Source organism: Kluyveromyces marxianus, assembly GCF_001417885.1.
Source record: "Kluyveromyces marxianus DMKU3-1042 mitochondrial DNA, complete genome".
Taxonomy (NCBI): domain Eukaryota; kingdom Fungi; phylum Ascomycota; class Saccharomycetes; order Saccharomycetales; family Saccharomycetaceae; genus Kluyveromyces; species Kluyveromyces marxianus.
In genome coordinates, this window is record NC_036023.1 from 20,100 (window position 1) to 46,308 (window position 26,209).

General features: G+C 17.0%; 4 protein-coding genes and 15 non-coding genes across 19 annotated transcripts; all 19 read left to right on the forward strand. All coding sequences in view use genetic code 3, as the record gives it.

The window, feature by feature from the left end:
* The first annotated feature begins 3,250 nt into the window (after positions 1-3,250).
* CRD48_mgr02 lies at positions 3,251-4,946 on the forward strand. The gene has a single exon. It is a non-coding gene; the product is annotated as a small ribosomal RNA (ribosomal RNA).
* A 400-nt stretch (positions 4,947-5,346) lies between these two features.
* On the forward strand, positions 5,347-5,417 carry CRD48_mgt10. Its single transcript has one exon. It is a non-coding gene; the product is annotated as a tRNA-Sec (tRNA).
* A 582-nt stretch (positions 5,418-5,999) lies between these two features.
* On the forward strand, positions 6,000-6,146 carry CRD48_mgp05 (ATP synthase subunit 8). Its single transcript has one exon. It carries the CDS (start codon positions 6,000-6,002, stop codon positions 6,144-6,146), a length of 147 nt encoding a protein of 48 aa, YP_009433700.1.
* Positions 6,147-6,513: 367 nt separating this feature from the next.
* Positions 6,514-7,284, forward strand: ATP6 (ATP synthase subunit 6). The gene has a single exon. The coding sequence runs from the start codon at positions 6,514-6,516 to the stop codon at positions 7,282-7,284; it is 771 nt and encodes a 256-aa protein (YP_009433701.1).
* Positions 7,285-9,635: 2,351 nt separating this feature from the next.
* On the forward strand, positions 9,636-10,445 carry COX3 (cytochrome c oxidase subunit 3). The gene has a single exon. The coding sequence runs from the start codon at positions 9,636-9,638 to the stop codon at positions 10,443-10,445; it is 810 nt and encodes a 269-aa protein (YP_009433702.1).
* A 1,476-nt stretch (positions 10,446-11,921) lies between these two features.
* Positions 11,922-12,577, forward strand: CRD48_mgp02 (ATP synthase subunit 9). The gene is made up of 2 exons: positions 11,922-12,083; positions 12,512-12,577. Exons 1-2 carry the CDS (start codon positions 11,922-11,924, stop codon positions 12,575-12,577), a joined length of 228 nt encoding a protein of 75 aa, YP_009433703.1.
* Positions 12,578-17,842: 5,265 nt separating this feature from the next.
* CRD48_mgr01 lies at positions 17,843-21,171 on the forward strand. The gene has a single exon. It is a non-coding gene; the product is annotated as a large ribosomal RNA (ribosomal RNA).
* Positions 21,172-21,840: 669 nt separating this feature from the next.
* CRD48_mgt11 lies at positions 21,841-21,912 on the forward strand. The gene has a single exon. It is a non-coding gene; the product is annotated as a tRNA-Met (tRNA).
* Positions 21,913-22,152: 240 nt separating this feature from the next.
* CRD48_mgt12 lies at positions 22,153-22,224 on the forward strand. Its single transcript has one exon. It is a non-coding gene; the product is annotated as a tRNA-Pro (tRNA).
* A 394-nt stretch (positions 22,225-22,618) lies between these two features.
* CRD48_mgt13 lies at positions 22,619-22,690 on the forward strand. The gene has a single exon. It is a non-coding gene; the product is annotated as a tRNA-Phe (tRNA).
* Positions 22,691-22,700: 10 nt separating this feature from the next.
* CRD48_mgt14 lies at positions 22,701-22,782 on the forward strand. Its single transcript has one exon. It is a non-coding gene; the product is annotated as a tRNA-Leu (tRNA).
* A 293-nt stretch (positions 22,783-23,075) lies between these two features.
* Positions 23,076-23,148, forward strand: CRD48_mgt15. Its single transcript has one exon. It is a non-coding gene; the product is annotated as a tRNA-Gln (tRNA).
* Positions 23,149-23,177: 29 nt separating this feature from the next.
* Positions 23,178-23,252, forward strand: CRD48_mgt16. Its single transcript has one exon. It is a non-coding gene; the product is annotated as a tRNA-Lys (tRNA).
* Positions 23,253-23,308: 56 nt separating this feature from the next.
* CRD48_mgt17 lies at positions 23,309-23,381 on the forward strand. The gene has a single exon. It is a non-coding gene; the product is annotated as a tRNA-Arg (tRNA).
* A 12-nt stretch (positions 23,382-23,393) lies between these two features.
* On the forward strand, positions 23,394-23,465 carry CRD48_mgt18. The gene has a single exon. It is a non-coding gene; the product is annotated as a tRNA-Gly (tRNA).
* A 400-nt stretch (positions 23,466-23,865) lies between these two features.
* Positions 23,866-23,937, forward strand: CRD48_mgt19. Its single transcript has one exon. It is a non-coding gene; the product is annotated as a tRNA-Asp (tRNA).
* A 168-nt stretch (positions 23,938-24,105) lies between these two features.
* On the forward strand, positions 24,106-24,186 carry CRD48_mgt20. The gene has a single exon. It is a non-coding gene; the product is annotated as a tRNA-Ser (tRNA).
* Positions 24,187-24,241: 55 nt separating this feature from the next.
* On the forward strand, positions 24,242-24,313 carry CRD48_mgt21. The gene has a single exon. It is a non-coding gene; the product is annotated as a tRNA-His (tRNA).
* A 113-nt stretch (positions 24,314-24,426) lies between these two features.
* CRD48_mgt22 lies at positions 24,427-24,499 on the forward strand. The gene has a single exon. It is a non-coding gene; the product is annotated as a tRNA-Met (tRNA).
* The last annotated feature ends 1,710 nt before the right edge of the window (positions 24,500-26,209 follow it).

Consider the following 26,209-nt stretch of genomic DNA (forward strand, 5'->3'; position numbering starts at 1 on the left):
AATATAATATAATTATATAAAATAATTAATAGATTATTGGCCTTTTAATTGGTTAGAAAAACCAATTAAAAGGCATAATACATATATGTTTTTATATATTTAAATATATATAATATATATTATATTTATTACTTAAAATAAATAATAGAAGATTTATTATATAATAATTATTTTTATTATTATTATTATTATATATATAATTTATAAATTAAGATGACATTAATTATTGGCCTTTTAATTGGTTAATTAACCAATTAAAAGGCCAAATATATATATATTCTCCTTACGGGGTCGCCGCCTTCGGCGGCGACATTACTTATTTTTTATTATATTATTTAAATAATATAATATTTTATTTTTATATAATTATTATTATATAATATAATAATATAATATACTATACTATACTATACTATATATTATTATATAAATAAATTAATAAATTATTAGCCTTTTAATTGGTTAATATAACCAATTAAAAGGCGTAATACATATATAAAAATATTAATTTATATTTTATTACTTAAATAGTAGAAAATTTTATATAATTAATTAATTATTTTTATTATTATTATATATATATATATATATATAATATATAAATTAAGATGATACTAATTATTAGCCTTTTAATTGGTTTTTAAAAAACCAATTAAAAGGCGTAATATATATATATTGTATATTTTATTTTTATAATATAAATAATATTATATTTTTATTATATAATGATTATTATATATATAATATAATATAATAAATGAAATAAATATTATTATATAATAATAGATTATTCGCCTTTTAATTGGTTTTTAAAAACCAATTAAAAGGCGAGATATATATATATTGTATATATTATTATATATTTATATAAATAATATATATATTTAATTATATATATTTAATTATTTTGTCGCCGCCATTATAAATAATGGCGGCGACCCCGTAAGGAGTAATAATTTATTATTAATTAATTAATTAATTAAAATAATAATAATTATTTATTATAATATCTATATATAATTATAAAATTAATATAATATGATATGATATAATATAATAATATAATATTAATTATATGCCTTTTAATTGGTTAATTAACCAATTAAAAGGCATAATATATATATATATATAAATATACTTTTTAATATATATTTTATATATAAAAATCACAAATGATATTAATTATTATTAAAAATATAATAATAATAATAATATTAATTATTTAAATAATATTGTATATGAATTAATTAATTATTGGCCTTTTAATTGGTTAATTAACCAATTAAAAGGCCAAATATATATATATTTTTATTTTATTTTATGTAGATAAATTATATATTAATAATTTTTAATTATAATATAATATATTATTAATATAATATAATAATATATATATAATATATATTATTATTATATAAATAAATAAATAAATAAATAAATTAATTAATTAATTAATTAATTATACGCCTTTTAATTGGTTTTCAATAAAAAGGCGTAATACATATATATTTTATATATTATTAATATATAATTATATAAATTATATAATAATATTCATATTAATATAAATATAATATTATTATCTTCGTAATAATTATATTAATAATTAATTATTGCCTTTTAATTGGTTAATATAACCAATTAAAAGGCATAATGTATATATATATATATCCTTTCTTTAAGATTTATTAAATATCATAAGATATTATATATATATGTATATATTTTATATAATATAAATTACGCCTCAGACATAAATTTTTAATTCATTAAATTAACCGCCAATGTATTATAAATACATTGGCGGTATAGATTATAATTATATTATTTATATCATTAATTTTAATTATATATAATTTTTAAATATAATAATATAATATGATATAATATGATATAATATAATATTCTTTAAATAATATTAATTATTGGCCTTTTAATTGGTTAATTAACCAATTAAAAGGCCAAATATATTTACATATCTATATATATTATATAATGTAAATTATATAATAATTATATAATATTATTATATATTAATTAATTATAAATTAAAAAGTCAATATTGTATTGTATATTAATTAATAAATTAATAAATTTATTATTGGCCTTTTAATTGGTTTTAAAAACCAATTAAAAGGCCAAATATATATATTTTATATTATTTTAATATATTATATATTGTATATATTTATTTATATATAATATAATATAATTTATATTTTTAATAAATATATTAATAAATAATAATTACCGCCAGTCCCCACCATTGGTGGGGACTGGCGATATTAGTATATACTACTATATAAATGCCACATTTTCACTATAGTGAAAATGTGGTAAAGTATAATTAATTTTTATATTATTATTCAATATTATTAATAATATATATTTATATATATAATATTAAATAAATAATAATATTTATTATATTCTTAATTATAAAATTGTATAATATTATCCCGCGACTTTTTTATAAAAAAAGTCGCGGGACTTAACTTATTAAAAATAATTCATTTATTCGCCAATTCCAATATCATTGATATTGGAATTGGCAAAATATATCTATATACTATATATTATATATTACTATATATATTATATTTAATATATATTATATTATTAAACCAAATAAGTAATTAATTAATTTTATATTCTCCGCCAATTCATAATCTAATAGATTATGAATTGGCGGAATTATACATATTATTAGATATCTATTATTTAGATATATATTTATATTTAATAATAATATTGAATAATAAAATATATATTATTGAATATATATACTATTATATATTATTATATTAGCTCCGCCACTAATTTTTTTTCACAATTATTGTGAGGCGGGTAATATATTACTCGTCCTTTCCCACATATATGTGGGAAAGGACGGATATTTATTCTATATTATTCTCGAACTTAATTATAATAATTAATATTATAATAATAATTTATATTATTATATAATTATAATAATAATAATAATATATTTACCGCCACATTTTTACATTGTAAAAATGTGGCGGATAGTAATTGTATATTTAATTAATATATAATATATATATTTATAATTAATAATTTTTATTAATAATTTATAATAATAATAATAAAATATATAATATATAATAATAATAATATTAATAATAATAATAATAATACCGCCACTTTTTATTTATAAAAAGTGGCGGGGTTTAATTTTATATACAAACATTTATTATCTCTTTTTATTTAATTTTATAAGTAATAAAATATATAATATATATATATCATATATATTATAATATTAATTAGATAATTTAAAATAAAATAATAAAAAGAACATGATGTTGGTTCAGATTAAACGCTAAATAAGGACATTACACATGCAAATTAAACGTTTATTATATATGTAATATAATAAATATGTAGTGTACACGTGAGTAAAATTTGGAATTTTTAACTATAAATAAAGTTAAATGCTTTATAGTATTTATATATAAATTTATATATATAAATATAAAGATTATATAATTATAATATAATTGTTTATAGTAAAGCCAATATTGGTTTAAGATAGTAGGTAAATTAAAAGTTATACCTAGTCGACGATCCATAATCGATAATTAACGTTAGAACGATCACGTTGACTTTGAAATATAGTCAATATCTATAAGATACAGCAGTGAGGAATATTGGACAATGATCGAAAGATTGATCCAGTTACTTATTAGAATGATATATTAATTATTAATATTAAAAAAATAATATATATTTATATATATTATTATATTATATTAAATAAAAATAATATTAATTGATTAACAATAAAGTTCATAAATAATTAAAATAATGATATTAATTACTTGTATTAATTACAAGTATATTTATATATATATTTATATATATATAGATATATTTAATAGTCCTAACCAAAATTTGTGCCAGCAGTTGCGGTAAAACAATGGGGGCAAGCGTTAATCATAATGGCTTAAAGAATTCGTAGAATTATATATATTATATATATATTAGAGTTAATAAATATTAATTAAAGAATTATAATAGTAAAGATGAAATAATAATGATAATTATAAGACTGGTATACGTGAAAATATTAATTAATTATTAACTGACATTGAGGAATGAAGGCTAGAGTAGCAATCCGGATTCGATACCCGAGTAGTTCTAGCAGTAAACTATGAACACCAATTTTTAATATATAATATTAAAAATAAAATGAAAATGTAAGTGTTCCGCCTGAAGAGTACGTTCGCAAGGATGAAATTCAAGACAATAGACGGTTACAGACTTAAGCAGTGGAGCATGTTATTTAATTCGATGATCCCCGACTAACCTTACCATATTTTGTATATTTATTTATATAATTTATATAAATAATTACAGGCGTTACATCGTTGTCTTCAGTTCGTGCTGCAAAGTTTTAGATTAGTTTCATGAACGAACAAATCTCCATATGTATATTTATCAATTATACATAATATTTTATATCTATTGGATATATGATGAAAGGAATTAAGACAAATCATGATGATCCTTATAATATGGGCTATAGACGTGCTATAATTAAATGATAACAAAACTATATTAAATTATTATAAAAAATAATAAATTAATAGTATAAAACATTTAAATCTTTAATATATTACTATATTATTTATAATATGGATTAATATCTGAAATTCGATATTATGAAAAAAGAATTGCTAGTAATACGTAAATTAGTATGTTACGGTGAATACTTTAACTGTTTCGCACTAATTACTCATCACGCGTTGAAACATAATGTTATCTAAATATATTTATATATTTATATATTATATATATCTTATTATATATAATTATATTTATATTATAAATATATAAGAAATATTACGAATTAATGCGAAGTTGAAATACAGTTACCGTAGGGGAACCTGCGGTGGGCTTATTAATATCTCTAATATTCTCTTCCAATTATTAATAATAATAATTATTATTATTATTAAAATATTTTTAATAAAATAAATTTTATTAAATTTATTAATTAACTAATTCCGCGGATTATTTATAATAATCCGCGGATATTATAATTATATATATTTATATATTATATATAAATATTATTATAATATTTTATTAAGTTTTCTCTTATTTAATGTAATAATGGTCGCCGCCATTATATAAATATAATGGCGGCGACATATATTATTATATTATTATATTATTATATAATTATATTATAAAGAAGTAAACAAATATATATTTTTTATTTATTATAAATTATATATTAAATATTAACATTATATGTTAATATATGACCCGCCACTTTGAAAAAGTGGCGGGTCTTTTATTTTAATTTTTATTTTAATAAAGGATATAGTTTAATGGTAAAACTATTGATTTCAAATCAATCGTTAGGAGTTCGAATCTCTTTATCCTTGTATTATTATTATTATTATATATAAAATAAATATGTTATATATTTATTTATTAATTATAATTCGCCAATTCAATATCTTAGATATTGAATTGGCGATATATATATATATTATTTAATTAAAACATTATAAATAATATATATAAATTATATGTTATAATATATTTATAATATTATATTATAAATATAAAACCCGCGACTTTTTCACAATGTGAAAAAGTCGCGGGTAATATAAATATAAATATGTAATATAAATATACCGCCAAAATGCCTTTTTAAAAAGGCATTTTGGCGGATTATTATAATAATATAATATTAATAATATTATATTTATTTATTTATTATTTACTATTAAAAAAGTAAATTATATATAATAATAAATAAATTTTAAATAAAAATAGTACTATATTTATATATAAATATATATATAAATATATAGATTTATTATTATTATATAAAATAATAATAAATAATTATATTAATAAAATAAAACAATATTATATAAATATATCGCCAAAATGCCTATATAGGCATTTTGGCGTATAATATATTTATAGTAAATTATAAAAATAAGTATATAAAAAATATGCCACAATTAGTACCATTTTATTTCTTAAATCAATTAGTATATGGATTTGCATTAGTAACTATTTTATTAGTATTATTTGCACAATACTTCTTACCTCAAATTTTAAGATTATATGTATCTAGATTATTTATTTCAAAATTATAATTTATATATAATATTTTAAGAGGTTAAATATTAATAATTAATATATATTATATATATTATTAATTATACAATTTATACAAAACCCGCCACTTTTTCACAGAAAAAGTGGCGGCTAATATAATGTATAAATATATTACATTATATTATATAATATTTATTATATAAAAATTAATAATAATAAAAATATTATTAATATAATATTATATTATGTTATATTATATTATAATAAATTAAGTTAAAGGGCTCTTCCTTTGCTTTATAGCAAAGGAAGAGCCTTAATTATAATTAATTTATTAATTAGTTAATATATATAATTATTATATATAATAAATTTATATTAGATTATTTATAAAAATAAAATAAAAATATGTTAAATTTATTTATTACATCACCATTAGATCAATTTGAAATTAGAGTATTAATGGGATTTACATCTCCATTATTAGATTTCAGTAGTTTAAACTTTACTACTTTCTCATTATATACAGTAATTGTATTATTTACAATTATTGGTTTAAATACATTAACTACTAATAATAATAAAATTATTGGTTCTAAATGATTTGTATCTCAAGAAGCTATTTATGATACTATTTTAAATATGGTTAAAGGACAAATTGGTGGTAAATTATGAGGATTTTACTTCCCATTAGTTTATACATTCTTCTTCTTTATCTTTGTAAGTAACTTAATTAGTATGATTCCTTATTCATTTGCATTATCAGCTCATTTAATTTTCATTGTATCATTAAGTTCAGTTGTATGATTAGGTGCTACTATTATTGGTTTAACTAAACATGGTTGAGTATTCTTCTCATTATTTGTACCTGGAGGTACTCCTTTACCATTAGTACCATTATTAGTATTAATTGAATTATTATCATATTTTGCTAGAGCTATTTCATTAGGTTTAAGATTATCAAGTAATGTATTATCAGGTCATTTATTATTAATTATTTTAGGTGGATTATTATTTAATTTAATGTCTATTAGTATTATTACATTTGTATTTGGATTTATTCCAGGTATTGGATTATTAGCTATTGTAGTATTAGAATTTGCAATTTCAGTAATTCAAGCTTATGTATGAGCTATTTTAACATCTTCATATTTAAAAGATGCTTTATACTTACATTAATTATATATAGTATATATATAATTATATTTTAAATATTCTTATTATAATATAATATAATATATTATAAACAATATTATAAGATATATAATCCCAATATCTCTTTATTCAAAAGAGATATTGGGATAAGTATTATTATATAATATATATTTTTAATTTAAATTTTTATAAAAATATAATTTATAATAATAATAATAATAATATATTTACATACCGAAACCATCAATATTTATTTGATGGTTTCGGTGGATCTATATATATATTGTAGATATATATTATATATGTATTTATATTAATTATTTTAATTAATATTATAAATTTATGTTAAATTTATTTATTAATAATTAACTAACTAATTAATTAACTAACTAACTAAATAAATAAATAAATAAATATTCGCCAAAATGCCTTTGGCATTTTGGCGGATAATATATATAATATTATTTATATTTTATTTATAAAATATATAAATATTTTTTATTATATATGAGTATAAGATCCAAATCCAAATTAATATATATTAATATTTACGCCAAAATACCACTTATTTAAGTGGTATTTTGGCGAATAAGGTATATTATATATATTATATTATATTATATTATATTATATTATATTAATTATATAAAAAAAATATATTTCTCCTATTTAATTAATATATTGTATATGTAAGATATTCGCCAAAATGCCTTTGGCATTTTGGCGTTATATATATTATTTTTAAATAAATATAATATATTAATATTTATTTAATTATATGTGATAAAACTTTTTATTTATAATTAAATATAAATATAACCCGTCCTTTTCCATATTAAATATGGAAAAGGACGGATATTCATTAATTAATTCTTTTTATTTATTTATTCTAATTATAATATTTTAAATATATAATAATAATAATTATATAATAAATAAAAATAAAATAAGTAAAATAATAATAATTAATAATTAATAATTAATTAGCCCCGCCACTTTTTCAAAGTGGCGGCTAATATATTAATATCCGCCAAATTACTACTTAAGTAGTAATTTGGCGGGTAATATTTATATTTATATTTTATTTGAATAAATACATATATATATAAATATATATATATATACATATTATATATAAATATATTAATATTCTATTTAACTCCTCAATATAAAGTAAAGATGGTCGCCGCCATTATAAATAATGGCGGCGACATATATTTAATATATTAATCTATATAATCTACTATATATATTTTTAATAAAATGTGATGAATAATAAGAATAATAAGTGTACATACCTAAACCATAAAATATTTATGGTTTTGTAGTATACACACATATATATATTAATTTTATTATAAATATTTTATTATTACTCCTCAATATAAAGTATAAAGTAAAGATGGTCGCCGCCATTATTAATAATGGCGGCGACATTATTAGTAAATATTAGACCCGCGACTTTTTTTATAAAAAAGTCGCGGCTGATATATTAACTTTAAATATATCTTTTTATTATATTATTTTTAATAATAAATAATAAATAAATAATTAATAATATAATAATATAGAATAAAGGAGAATTTATTAATTAATATTCGCCTTTAATTCCTTATAAATATAAGGAATTAAAGGCGAATTATATATATTATAATTATTAAATATTTTTGTAATATTACAAAAATATTAATTAAATTATATAAAAAAAATATATATTATTAATTTATATATATAATATTATAAAGTAATAATTTTATTTATATATATTTATAAAATTAAATAATAAATAAATAATAAATAAATAATAAATAAATGAATATTCGCCATTAATTCCCTATAATTATAGGGAATTAATGGCGGATTTATATATATTTATAAATATATTATTCATTATTTAGATATAGATCTGAGACTTTATATAATAAATTAGCCTCAGATTATTTAATAATCCTTATTACTTTTTCACATTAATTAATTAATTAATTAATTAATTAATTTATTTAATTATCCGCCTTTTAATCCTCTTAGTTAAGGGGATTAAAAGGCGGAATTATATTAATTATATATAATATATATATTACATATTTTTATTTTAATAAAATAATTATTATTATTTTTATATAAATATAATAAAGTAATAATTTTATTAATAAATAAATAAATAAATATTCGCCATTAATCCCTAATAATTATTAGGGATTAATGGCGAATAATATAATATTGTTATACTATAATATAATATATATTATTATATATTTTTTATTAATATATATATATATATAAAAGTAATTATATATATCTTTAAATAGATATAATTATACTATAAATTAATATATATATTAAATTTATAAAATTATAGAAAAATTTATAAAAAAATGACACATTTAGAAAGAAGTAAACATCAACAATTCCCTTTCCATTTAGTAGCTCCATCACCATGACCAATTGTAGTTTCATTTTCATTAATGGCATTAGCATTATCATTAGCATTAACAATGCATGGATATGTAGGTCATATGTATTTAATTTATTTATCATTAATTACAGTAACATATAGTGCTACTTTATGATTTAGAGATATTATTGCAGAGGCAACATATTTAGGAGATCATACTATTGCTGTAAGAAAAGGTATTAATTTAGGTTTCTTATTATTTGTTGTATCTGAAATTTTAATTTTCGCAGGATTATTCTGAGCTTATTTCCATTCAGCTATGAGTCCAGATATTACATTAGGAGGTGTATGACCACCAGTAGGAATTCAAGCTGTACAACCTACAGAATTACCTTTATTAAATACTATTATTTTATTATCTTCAGGTGCTACTATTACATATAGTCATCATGGTTTAGTTGCTGGTAATAGAAAAATTGCATTATCAGGATTATTTATTACATTCTGATTAATTGTAATTTTCGTAACTTGTCAATATATTGAATATACAAATGCTACATTCACAATTACTGATGGTGTATATGGTTCAGTATTCTATGCTGGTACAGGATTACATTTCTTACATATGGTTATGTTAGCTGCTATGTTAGGAGTAAATTATTGAAGAATGAGAAATTATCATTTAACATCAACTCATCATGTTGGATATGAAACAACAATTATTTATGCTCATGTATTAGATATTATTTGATTATTCTTATATATTGTATTCTATTGATGAGGTGTATAATTATATAATTAATTATATAATTATATATAAATTATTATTAAATATTCTTATTATTAATATATATATTATTATTTAATATGTCTTCCGCCACTTTTTTATAAAAAAAGTGGCGGGTTTATTATATTATTATATTATTATATTATATATATTATATTATATATATGTATTATATAATATTAGATAATATATATTTTCTTACTTAATGTAATAATGGTCGCCGCCATTATATATAATGGCGGCGACATTATGTTATATTATATATATATATAATATATTCTCCTAAATTATTATTTATGTAAGCAGTATTAATTATATTAAATATATATTATAATATATAAATAAATTATTAATTAAAAATAAATATAATATTGAAAAATATTTGATTATCCGCCGATATTACTATAGTAATATCGGCGATATATTTTATTTATATCATATTTTTTTTTATAGAATTTATATTAATATAATTAATATAAATAATAATAATATTTTCCTATTAAAATTAAATTGTCGTCTTGGACGGCGATATAATATATGATTATTCGCCAAAATGGCCTATAAAATAGGCCATTTTGGCGATTATATTATAAATTTATAAATATATTATATATATATATATATATATATAATATAAATAAAGAATATTAATAAATTATAATAATAATAAAAATATAATATTATATATTTTAAGTCATTCGCCAAAATGGCCTATTTTATAGGCCATTTTGGCGATATCTTTATATATTATTTATCTTTAAATATTATATATATTTATATTTAAATATTCTATATTATAATATATATTTTTTATTAAATAATAATAATAAAATATATTTTTCCGTGAGGAAATTATATTAATTAATACGCCAAAATGCCTATTTAATTAAATAGGCATTTTGGCGTTATATCTATATTTTTTTTATATATAATATATTATATAGCTATATATATAATAATAATATTATTTGTCGCCGCCATTATATATAATGGCGGCGACCTTATTAGATTAAGGAGAATTTATTTTTATTAAATTAATAATAATTATTATATATTAAATTATAAAAATAAAATATTAAAGAGGAAAATTATAATAATAAAAGAATATTAATAAAAACACCCGCCAAATTACCAAAGGTAATTTGGCAATTTAATATTATATTCTTTTTATATATATAAATATATATTCTAAATATATAATATTTATTTATTACTTAAATATAATTTATACTTATTTTTCCTTATATATATGAAATATACATAAGGAATAGTTAATAATTATAATATAAATTAGCTACCGCCACTTTTTATAAATAAAAAGTGGCGGATGATATTACTATATAAGTAACTATTTAATTAAATTAAATAATAATATTATTATTAAATTATTTTATAATATATATATTTATATATATTATAAAACATAAGTACTTTTTATTAATATTAATATATTAATAATTAGTATAATATAATAACATTATGCAATTAGTATTAGCAGCTAAATATATTGGAGCAGGTATCTCAACAATTGGATTATTAGGAGCAGGTATTGGTATTGCTATCGTATTCTCAGCATTAATCCAAGGTGTTTCAAGAAACCCTTCATTAAAAGATACATTATTCCCATTCGCTATTTTAGGATTAATTTAAGCGAGTCCTAAAAATCTATATTATTATTATATATTATATAATAATAATTTAACTTTTTTAATAAAAGAGATATTAAATTGGGTGAATTGCAAGAAACTCCTAATATTTAATAATAATAATTAAATATGGACAATTTGCAGCGAAGTTTATAACAACCTCCCCGTTATTTCTCCTTTATTTAAAAGGATAAATAACGGGTGTATTTTTATATAATTAAGATTATTATTTAATATAAAAATAAGTTATAAAAACGTTCAACGACTAGATAATGAGTTAGGTTAACAATAATTTATCCACGAGCGCCCAATATCATATTTAATATATGATAATGACATAGTCTAAACAATATAGTAATATATTGAGATAATATTTAAATAATATTATGATTTTACACAACTATTAGGCTTCCAACTAATGTTGCTTTATCAGAAGCTACAGGTTTATTCTGTTTAATGATTTCATTCTTATTATTATACGCTGTATAATTAATAACAATTGAAATTAAATATTTTCAATATTCTTTTTAATTTAATTATAAATTAATTAATATTATTAAATAATAATATTATTTATTTCGCCAAAATGCCTTTTTAAAAGGCATTTTGGCGTATCTATTATATATTTATATTATATATTAATAATTAATTATATATTTTTATATATATAAATATAATATTTTTATATATATTATATTATATATATGTATAATTCGCCAAATTACCAAAGGTAATTTGGCGAATATTATTATTCTCCTTAATATAATAATTATTTATAATTTTAATTATAATATATATATTATATTATAATATATTATCCGCCACTTTTTCTGTGAAAAAGTGGCGGGGCTAATTAAATAAATTATTATTAATAAATATTATATTCTCCTATTTAATATAATAATAATAATATAATAATAATAATATAATTACGCCAAAATGCCTTTTAAAAAGGCATTTTGGCGGATTATTATATATATAATAATAATTAATTTATTACTAATTATATAATATATAAATATTATATTTATTATTTTTTATATAAATTATATATATATATGTATATATATATATGTATACATATATATGTGAAATTCGCCAAATTACCACTAAAAGTGGTAATTTGGCGAGTATTATTTATTATTTTAATTATTTTACTATTTAATAAGGTTTACATCTTTATTAATGTAATGACGGAAATATATTTAATATATATTCAAATATAAATATAAATTAGATAATATATTATTAAATAAATTAATAATAATATAATTATAAATTAATTAATAATACAATTCCGCCAAATTACCTTTGGTAATTTGGCGGATAAGCATATAATTATTATTTATTTTAATATAAATATATATATAATATTTATTATTTATATTTTATTTATATTTTTATATATATTATAATTATATATAATCTTAAATATTCTTTTTTTTTATAATAAATAATAATAAATTAATATTATTAAATAATAATGTTATTTATTTCGCCAAAATGCCTTTGGCATTTTGGCGTATACATTATATATATAATTATTTTAAATAATTAATTATATATAATATTTATATAAATATAATATTTTTACAAATATTTTATTATATATATATGTATAATTCGCCAAATTACCAAAGGTAATTTGGCGAATATTATTATTATTATAATATTTCTTCTACTTAATATAATTATTATTATTATTTTAATTATTATATCTAATATATATATAATATATAATGGACCTGGAATAAATATATTATTAAATAAATTAATAATAAGATTATTATACTTTAATAATTATAATTAATAATATAATTCCGCCAAATTACCAAAGGTAATTTGGCGGATATTATTGTTATATTTATTATTTAAATTATATAATTTATTATTATTATTATTATATAAATTATATTATAAATTATATAAATAATATTATTATTAATAAATATTATCTCTTTAATATTATTTGTCTAATATTATTTCGCCAAAATGCCAAAGGCATTTTGGCGAATCATATATAATATATATATTATTATATATATATAATTATTGATTAATTATTAATTATATAATTTATTATTATTATTTTTATATATTTATATAAAAAAATATTATATATGTATATATGTATAATTCGCCAAATTACCAAAGGTAATTTGGCGAATATTATTATTATTATAATTATTTATTATTTTTATTATTATATCTAATATATATTTAATATATATTATATTATATTATATATATATTTATATTTAATAAAAAATTATTAAATAAAATTATTATACTCTTATTAATAATATAATTCCGCCAAATTACCAAAGGTAATTTGGCGGATAACCATAATTCTTTATTATTTATTTATTTATTTATTATTATATAAATATTTAATATTTATTATATTTTATTTATAATAATAAAATTATATTATATATTATAATACAAATTATTATAAATAAATAAACATATATAACAATCGCCAAAATGCCTATTTAATAGGCATTTTGGCGTTTAATTAATTAATATAATATTCTTTTATTTTTATTATTATTAAGTAATAATTAATATTATTTAAAAATAAATTAATAATATTATATAGTTATATAATATATAATATTATAAAACATAATATATATACATAATGCCAAAATGCCTATTAAATAGGCATTTTGGCAGATTAATAAATATAATCTGTTAATATATTATTATTATTTTATTAAAATATTTATATTCTAATATATAATATATATATATATATAAATATATATAAATTTAAAAGATAAATAATATATAAATATACCGCCAAAATGCCTATTATAGGCATTTTGGCGAATAATTATCATATAAATATTATTAATTATTATATAATTATTAATTATATATTATATATAATATTATATTATATTTATAAATAAGTCCGCGACTTTTTTATAAAAAAAGTCGCGATATGATATTATGTATAAATAATTCGCCAAATTACCAAAGGTAATTTGGCGAATATTCTTATTTTTATTATTCTACTTTTTAATTATATTCAATAATTAATAATATAATTCTTAATTATTTATTATAATATAATATTTAATATTATTTTATGTATAATATTTATTATATTATATATATAATATATAGAAATTATTAAAAATATATAATATATAATATATATAACGCCAAAATGCCTATTTAATAGGCATTTTGGCGTATAATTAATATAATATTCTTTAATTTTTATTATTATTATTTAATAATAATTTATATAAAAATAAATAAATAATATTATTATATATAATAGTTATATAATATATAATATTATTGAAGATAATGTAATACATAACGCCAAAATGCCTATTAATAGGCATTTTGGCGTATTAATATAATATAATATAATTTATTAATATATTATATTTTTATTATTATTATTATTTTATAAAAATATTTATATATAAATATATATAAATTTAAAGATAAATAATATATAAACATACCGCCAAAATGCCTATAAAGTAGGGATTTTGGCGGATTAATTTTATAATTAATATTATTATATAATTACCATTATATATAATATATATTAAATATATTAAAAATATATAACTGAAACATAAATAAATATATTTACATATCGCCAAAATCCTTTGGATTTTGGCGAATAATTTAATTAATAATATTCTTTTTATTTTAGATAAATATATATTTAAAAATTTATTTATAATATAATAATATATAATATAATCGCCAAAATCCCCTATTTTAATAGGGGATTTTGGCGAATAACTCAATATAATTATTATAATTATTATTATAATAAGGAGAATATTTATATTTATATATATATAATTATTTATATAATTTATATATTATTATATAATATACATATAATATACATATATATTACGCCAAAATCCCCTTTATAGGGGATTTTGGCGTATTACCTATATAATATTTATATATTATTAATATATATATAATATATATTATTATTATAATTATTATTATTTATTATTTATATATAATAATAGATATATATACTTATTTATTTAAATAAATATTTATATTTATAACCGCCAAAATCCCCTATTAAATAGGGGATTTTGGCGAATAGTTTAATTAATAATATTATATTATTATAATTTATTATTATTTATTAATTAATAAGCTTCTTGACTTTTTTATAAATATAATATAATATAATTTATATAATATAATATAACCGCCAAAATGCCTATTTATTAATAGGCATTTTGGCGGATAACACAATACAATATATTATTCAATATTATATTTAATATAATTATTTTATATATTATATAATATATTATTATATAATATACATATATATAACGCCAAAATCCCCTTTATAGGGGATTTTGGCGTATTATAGTAGAGATAATATTTATTATTATAATTATAATTTATTATTATTTATTATATATATTTAATATATAAATATATATACTTATTTATATAAATTAATATTTAAAATAACCGCCAAAATCCCCTATTAAATAGGGGATTTTGGCGAATAAATAAATAAATTAATTATTTGATATTATTAATATTTATTAATATTAATATTTTTATTTTATATAGATATATATATAATATATATAAAGAATTTATTAATAATAACCGCCAAAATCCCCTATTTAATAGGGGATTTTGGCGTATTATATATATAATAGTTAGTATATATAATATATATATATATAATATTTATTATTATTATAATTAATTATTATTAATAAAAATATTCTTTTTATTTTAGATATAATATATAAAAAAAATATATTTATAATATATTAATACCGCCAAAATGCCTATTAAATAGGCATTTTGGCGGATGGATAACACAATATAATATAATATAATAATATACAATATAATATAATATAATACAATATAATATAATAAAATATTGTATAATATAATATATATAACGCCAAAATCCAAAGGATTTTGGCGTATGATTTAATTAATATCATATTTTTATTATTATTATTATTTTAATTTAATATAATTTATATATTATTATATAATATACATATATATATATATAACGCCAAAATCCCTCTTTAAGAGGGATTTTGGCGTATTACAGTATATATAATATTAATTCTATTATTAGAATTAATAATTTATTATTATTTATTATTTATATTTATTATATTTAATAATAAATATATATACTTATTTATATAATATTTATAATAACATAACCGCCAAAATCCCCTATTTAATAGGGGATTTTGGCGAATAATTTAATCAATTATATCATATTATTAATATTTATTATTATTTTTATAATATATAGATATATATTTATAATATATATATAAAGAATTTATTAATAACAACCGCCAAAATCCCCTATTTAATAGGGGATTTTGGCGGATGGATTACACAATATAATATAATACAATATAATATTATACAATACATTATATTATAATATAATATAATATAATATAATATAATAATGTCGCCGCCTTCGGCGGCGACCCCGTAAGGAGAACATAATATAATAAAATATTGTATAATTACAATATAATATATATATATAACGCCAAAATCCCCTATTTAATAGGGGATTTTGGCGAATAATTACAATAAAAATAAGAATAATCAGGATAATTATAATAAAAATAGTCGCCGCCGAAGGCGGCGACTCCGTTATATTAAGGAGAATTATTAAAATAATAATAATTATTAAATAAATTATAATATATATTTATATATATAAAATATAAGTAATAAATAAATATAATTTGAAATATTTCTTATATAAATTTAAAGAGATAATCAAGGATTATAAAAGTTATTAATAGTCATAGGTTACTAATAAAATATATATATTTTATATATATATTTTTAAAACCTAAGGTAAACCTGATAAAAATATAAATTAAGTGAACTGAAACATCTAAGTAACTTAAAGAATATAAATCAACAGAGATATTATGAGTATTGGTGAGAGAAAATAATATAGTCAAATTTATATATTTATAATATATATAAATAAATAAGTATTATGTAAATAAATTATGTAAGAATATAGGACAAACTAGTTCTAAGACTAAATACTATTAATAAACAAAATAAGTACCGTAAGGGAAAATAAGTAATTGGTTATTTTATAAGCAGTTATAAATATTTTATATAAATATTAATAACGTACCTTTTGTATAATGGGTCAGCAAGTAATTATTATTAGCAAAATTATTTTAATATAATTATAAATAATTTGAATATTAAACATTGTATAATATAATAATATATATTTAATATATATTATAGTTAGTTAATGATAATTGACCCGAAAGCGGACGATCTTAATATGACCAGACGGTTAAAAACGGTCGAACAGGTTGATGTTGCAATATCATCTGATGAGTCGTGTTAAGCGGTGAAAGACAAATCTGGTTCGCAGATAGCTGGTTTTCCACGAAATATATGTTAGTATAGTCTCTATTAAATAATTAATATTATTATTATATTTTTTATATAATAATAAAGAATGGTACAGCTATAAATATTATTATTTGGGGAATAATTGCTATTTTATCAAAGATATTTAATCTCGAAATGTTTATTAATATTAATAGAGAATCAGACTGTGCGCGATAAGGTGAACAGTCTAAAGGGAAACAGCCCAGAATAAGATATAAAGTTCTTAATTAGATAATAAGTGAAATAAATATTTAAATATTATAATACAATCAGTTAATGGGTTTGACAATAACCATTTTTTAATGAACATGTAACAATGCACTGATCTATTTTTTTTATAAATAATATTTAAAACCATAATTATTTTTAATAATTATGTAAATAAATAATATAACGGATCTTTTTTAATTATAATTATCTAACTGAATATCTATATAATATTATATATAAATAAATGTAATATTATGGTAGTGGAACATTTAATGAATAATAAGTATATTAATATTTACGGATTAATATATGATATATAAATTAAATAGAGAATGCTGACATGAGTAACGAAAAAAAGGTTTAATCCTTTTCACCTAAAGCATAAGGTTTAACAATAAAAGTACGGCCCTTAAGTAAAATATGAATAAAATTATATTGTACGATAGGTAAAATCTAAATATATATATTATATCTATATTATATATATTATATTATAATATATATAAACTAATATAGATCAAGAAATAGATATATATACAAATACCGTAATGTATACCGACTCTGGTATGTTAGTAGAGAATATGAAGGTGAATTAGATAATTAAAGAGAAGGAACTCGGCAAAAATAGCTCTAACGTTAGTCAAAAAAGAGTAAAAAAAACAAGGTTGTCCAACTGTTTACTAAAAACACCGCACTTTGCAAAAACGTTAAGTTATAGTATAAGGTGTGAACTCTGCTCCATGCTTAATTAATAAATATGAATAATTATTATGATTATTATATTAAATTTAAGTAAATAGCAGCCTTATTATGAGGGTTCTAAGGTAGCGAAATTCCTAGGCCAATAATTGTGGTCCTGCATGAATGACGTAATGATACAACAACTGTCTCCTCTTTAAGCTAAGTGAAATTGAATTCGCAGTGAAGATGCTGTGTACCTATAGTAAGACGAAAAGACCCTTTGCAGCTTTACTGTAATTAGATAGATCGAATTATTATGTATTTTGTTCAGTATATTAAGTAATAGATTATATATAAATGAAATACTTATCTAAATATCTTAAATATTATTTTTAATAATATTTTATAATAATTCTTATCTTTATAATATATTTAATTGATATATATTCTTAAATATATATTATATTATATAATATTTATATTGTATAATATAATTAAAGAGAAAATCTCTAATTGGTAGTTTTGATGGGGCGTCATTTTCAGCAAAAGTATCTGAATAAGTCCATATATAAATTATAATGTTATTGATTAACAAATTATATATTATATATAATAATTATTCACATCTTTATTTTATAATATGATTTTAATTATAATATAAAATAAAGTAAATAATAGAAAAGATTATGTACAGTAAAATTGTCATGAAAACAATAATATTAAAAAATATTAAATTAATATAATGGTATAACTGTGCAACAATTGTAACACTCACAAGTGAAACAAGTACGTAAGTATGGCATAATGAACAAATAACACTGATTGTAATGGTTATTGATAACGAATAAAAGTTACGCTAGGGATAATTTTTTGTCCCATTATATATATATATATATATAAAAAGATAATATATGTATATATAATTATCCCTTTTTTACCTTTTTCAAGGAAAAAAAAGGGAGTAAATTGGGTGAATTGCAAGGAACTCCTATTATTATTTAATAATAATTAAAAAATAATAAAATAAATAATAAGGACAATTTGCAGCGAAGCTTATAATAACCTATTTATTATAATATTATAATATTATAATAAAGATTTTATAAGAACGTTCAACGACTAGATAATGAGTTAGGTTAACAATAATTTATCCACGAGTGCCCAATATTAAATATTATTATAAATATTTAATAATGACATAGTCTGAACAATATAGTAATATATTGAAATAATTAATTAAAAATAATTATATAAACAAAATTGAACAGGGTAATATAACGAAAGAGTAGATATTGTAAGTTATGTTTGCCACCTCGATGTCGACTCTACCTATCCTCCTGGTTGTAAGTGCTAGGAAGGGTTTGACTGTTCGTCAATTAAAAGGTAACGTGAGTTGGGTTAAATACGATGTGAATCAGTATGGTTTCTATCTTCTATAGGGAATATTATCAATTTAAATCTCATTTTTAGTACGCAAGGATCAAAATGAATTAATCTATGGTGTATCTATTGATTAATATATATTTATATATATTAGTTTATATATAATTATAATTATATTTAATATAATTATAATGTATAATTAATCATTGTAGAGAAGCTAAATTAATAAATAATAAGTATTGAATGCATATAAATACGAAGTAGTTTTAAAGAGATAATTTATAATTAATTTTATACTAAAATGTATAATAGGATTAAATATTTGATATTTAATTACTAATTTAATTATTATTTATATAAGATCAAATTATATTTATTTATAAAATATAAAAAATATATTAATGTATGTATCCCTTTTTTACCTTTTTACAAAGGTAAAAAAGGGGTTTAACATATATGTAATATATAATATATAATATTATTAAATATAATATTAAATTATAATAATTCTTATTAATATTACCCGCCACTTTTTCACAGTGTGAAAAAGTGGCGGGTTTAGTATAAATAATAACAATGTATCCCTTTTTACAAAGGTAAAAAGGGATTTGATATATATGTAATATATAATATTATTATATTAGAATAATAAATAACAATAATTATTCTTATAAATATATATATAAAATATATATATATAAATATTAATAATAATGTATCCCCTTTTTTACCTTTATAAAAAGGTAAAAAAGGGGAAATAAATAATATATAAATGTACATATAAATATATCTAAAATATATAATTATTTTATATGGTATTAGTCCTAATAAATGATATATAATTATATTAAATAATAATTAATAAATATTATAAATAATAATTAATTAATAAAAATATATATAAAGGCGTCGAATTGGTATCAATTCGACGCCATTAATTAAATTAACCAAAATATATAATAAATATAATTATATATTAATATATAATATATATAAAAGTATATATATATATATTATAAGTAAATTAGAGCAATATAATGTAATTGGTAACATATTAGGCTCATGACCTAAACATATACGTTCAACTCGTATTATTGCTAAATAAATAAATTAATTAAAGTCATAATATATATTAATTAATATAATTAATAATGAATAATATTATTAATTGCCACATTTTTACATAGTAAAAATGTGGCGATATAAATAAATGAGATAAATAATTATTAATTAAATATATAAATTATAAATTATATATATATATATTATATAATTATATATATATATATATTGATTGAAATAAATATTATAAATATGCTTATTAATTTTATTTATTATAACAGATAGAGGCCGAAGGGTTAGGCGCTTTCTTTGGGAGAAAGAGTTAGTTAGTTCGAATCTATCCTATCTGAATAAAATATCTATTTAAAATATATATATATAATATTAAATATATTCCGCAAAAATACCACATAAAATGTGGTATTTTTGCGGATGATTATAAATTATAACTAACTATATCTTATAGATTATATGTTATTAATTATATATTATAATATAATATATCATATATATATAAAAATATGATATGTATATGTATATGAGACATATATATATTACGACAAAATCCCTTATAAAGGGATTTTGTCGTCATTAATTATTTATATTTAATTTTTATTAAAAAATAATAATAATAATTATTAATAAAAAAATTATACTAAATATAATCAATATAAATATATTATCCGCCACATTTTATTCAAAATGTGGCGGATGAGGTTAATAGATATAAGTAATTGATTAATAGCCTTTATAGCTTAGTGGTAAAGCAATAAATTGAAGATTTATGTACATGTAGTTCGATTCTCATTAAAGGCATTCATTTATAGCTACTTTGGTGGAAATGGTAGACACGACACTCTTAAGATGTGTTATCGCAAGATATGAAGGTTCAAATCCTTTAAGTAGTATTATAATATAATATAATAATAATTATATTCTTCTTAATATAAGATATAAGATATAAAGAGGTCGCCGCCATTATATTTATATAATGGCGGCGACATATTATATAAAATATTATATAAATAATAATAATATATATATATATTATATATATAATTAATTAAATATATATAAAAGATAATATAATATATACTAGTATAATATAATACCGCCGAGGTAAAATTACCTCGGCGGTAAGAATATATATTTATATATATAAATAAATATATTAATTATATAATTATTATAATTATTAAAATGAATCGTAGACTAATAGGTAAGTCACCAAAATTTGAGTTTGGAATTTGTTTGTTCGAATCAAACCGGTTCAATATATATTATTTATATATAATATATATAATGAGAATATTGTTTAATGGTAAAACAGTTGCCTTTTAAGCATCCCATGTTTGGTTCGATTCCAACTATTCTCATCTAATATCATTTCTCCCCTTCTTTCTATAAGAAAGAAGGGGATAAATTTATATATAAGCTCTCTTAGCTTAATGGTTAAAGCCTAATACTTCTAATATTAAGATTCTATGTTCGAGTCATAGAGAGAGTATATTTAAAATAAATAGGTATAAGTTAATTGGTAAACTGAATGTCTTCCAAACATTGATTGCGAGTTCAAGTCTCGCTACCTATATAATTATAATAATAATAATATTATAAATAATAATAATAATAATAATATAAAATAATGTCGCCGCCATTATATAAATATAATGGCGGCGACCTCATAAAAAGAATATAATATAATATATAATAAATATAAATATAAATATAATATAAATATAAATATAAATATGAGGGCTTTTTTACTGCTTAAGAAGCAGTAAAAAAGCCTATATATGTATATATATATAAATATAATAATAATTTATTTTATTAATAATATTGTAATAATATTATAATATAATATATAATAATATAATATACTACTATAAATATTTAATATAAATATTAATATTCCGCGAAGATTATTTATAATCTTCGCGGAATTTATATATAATATATATTACATATTTTAGATATTTATTTATAAAGGATCTGTAGCTTAATAGTAAAGTCCCATCTTGTCACGATGGTTGATGTCAGTGCAAGTCTGATCAGATTCGTATTAATTAATTAATTAATAATAATAATATATATAAATATATAATTATATATTTATATAAATGAATATATAACATCAAAACCGCAACGAATTAATAATTCGTTGCGGTTTAATATAATAATATATATATATATTTATAATTATAATAATATTATTATATTATTAATAAGGAAAATTCACCATTGGTAAGGTAGATTATTTGCTACATAATTGAACTATGTTCTTATGAGTTCGACTCTCATATTTTCCGTATATATAATATATATATATATTAATAATATATAATAATAAATTATATTTAAAAGGTGAATATATTTCAAAGGTAGAAAATATGCTTGTGGCGCGTCTAATCTGAGTTCGATTCTCAGTATTCACCCTTATTATATTTATATCATAATGCCACATTTTTACTATGTAAAAATGTGGCAAATATACATATTTAATTATTATTAAATAATAATAATAATAATAATATTATTATTATATATTAACTTGTATAGTTTAATTGGTTAAAACATTCGTCTCATAAGCGAAACATATAGGTTCAAGTCCTATTATAAGTATTTATTATTAAAATAATATATATAATTATTATGTTTAATAATTAAAATTATTATATGTCGCCGCCATTATATATAATGGCGGCGACCCCTTAAGATAATAATTAATAATTCGCCAATTAAATCATATTTTTAATATGATTTAATTGGCATAATAAAATATTCAAATAGATATTGTAATTTATTATTTTAAATTAATTTTTATATATAAAATATATAACATATAATATATAATATATTATATATATCTAACGCCAAAATCCAAAGGATTTTGGCGTATTATTAATAATATAATATTATTATATTTTTAATATTTATTAATAATTTATATTATATAAAAATAATTATAAATATTATTTGATATATATATATAATATATATTTAAAACATAATATAGATATATTGCCAAAATTCCCTTTGAATTTTGGCATCATATGTTATATATATTATATATTATAATATAAAATTAAATTATAATCATATATATAAAGAAAATATTCTCCTTAATATAACGGAGTCGCCGCCATTATTTATAATGGCGGCGACATTAATAATAATTATTATTATAATAAATAATAAATGAATAAATGAATTAATTAACTAATAATTCACCAATTAAATCATATTAATAATATGATTTAATTGGTGAAATCATATATAAATATTTATATATCCTATGTTATATTAATAAAAAATAATTTAATAATTATTTATAAAATAAATATAAAATATTTATTTATTTATATAATAAATAATAAATAATATATAATGTATAACGCCAAAATCCCACTATTAGTGGGATTTTGGCGTATAATTAATAATATAATTAGTATTATATTTTTATTTATATTATATATATAAATTATTATAATAATAATTATATTTAAAATATATAAATTATTTATATATATATATATATATATAAGAATAAAAAGTATATATTCTCCGCCAAAATACCACTTATTTAAGTGGTATTTTGGCGTGGATTTGGATCTTATACTCATATTATAATTTTTTATATGTTATTATTTAAATTTTATATATAAAATATATAACATATAATCTAATTAATAATAATAATATTAATTAATTAATTAATAATAATAATAACTATAAACTTCCGCCACTTTTTCATAAAAAAGTGGCGGGTTAATATAATATAATATAATTATAAGATAAATACTTATTATGTCAGAAGCTAATATATTATTTTATAATTTTTAATAATAATAATATTTTATTTATATATATAAAAAGTATATAAAGTATATATATATTATATATATAATTTATTTCCGCCAAATTACCAAAGGTAATTTGGCGGAATATTATAATTATAATTATTATTAATTATTTTTAATATAAATAATTAGTAAAATTAAATAATATTTTTTATATATTAATTAATAATATATTTATAAATAGAAATTTAAATTTTAATTTAAATAACCGCCAGTCCCCTCCTTAGGAGGGGACTGGCGGTATGGTATATATTTATTTATATAAATAATTAATTAATGAATATTAATAATAATAATATTTTTTTTATATTAATTAATGAATATTAATAATAATAATAAATAATAATATTTTTTATATATTAATTAATATATATAAATTATATATAATATTGATTATTGGCCTTTTAATTGGTTTTTAAAACCAATTAAAAGGCCAAATATATATCTATTATATCGCTGATATTATAAATAA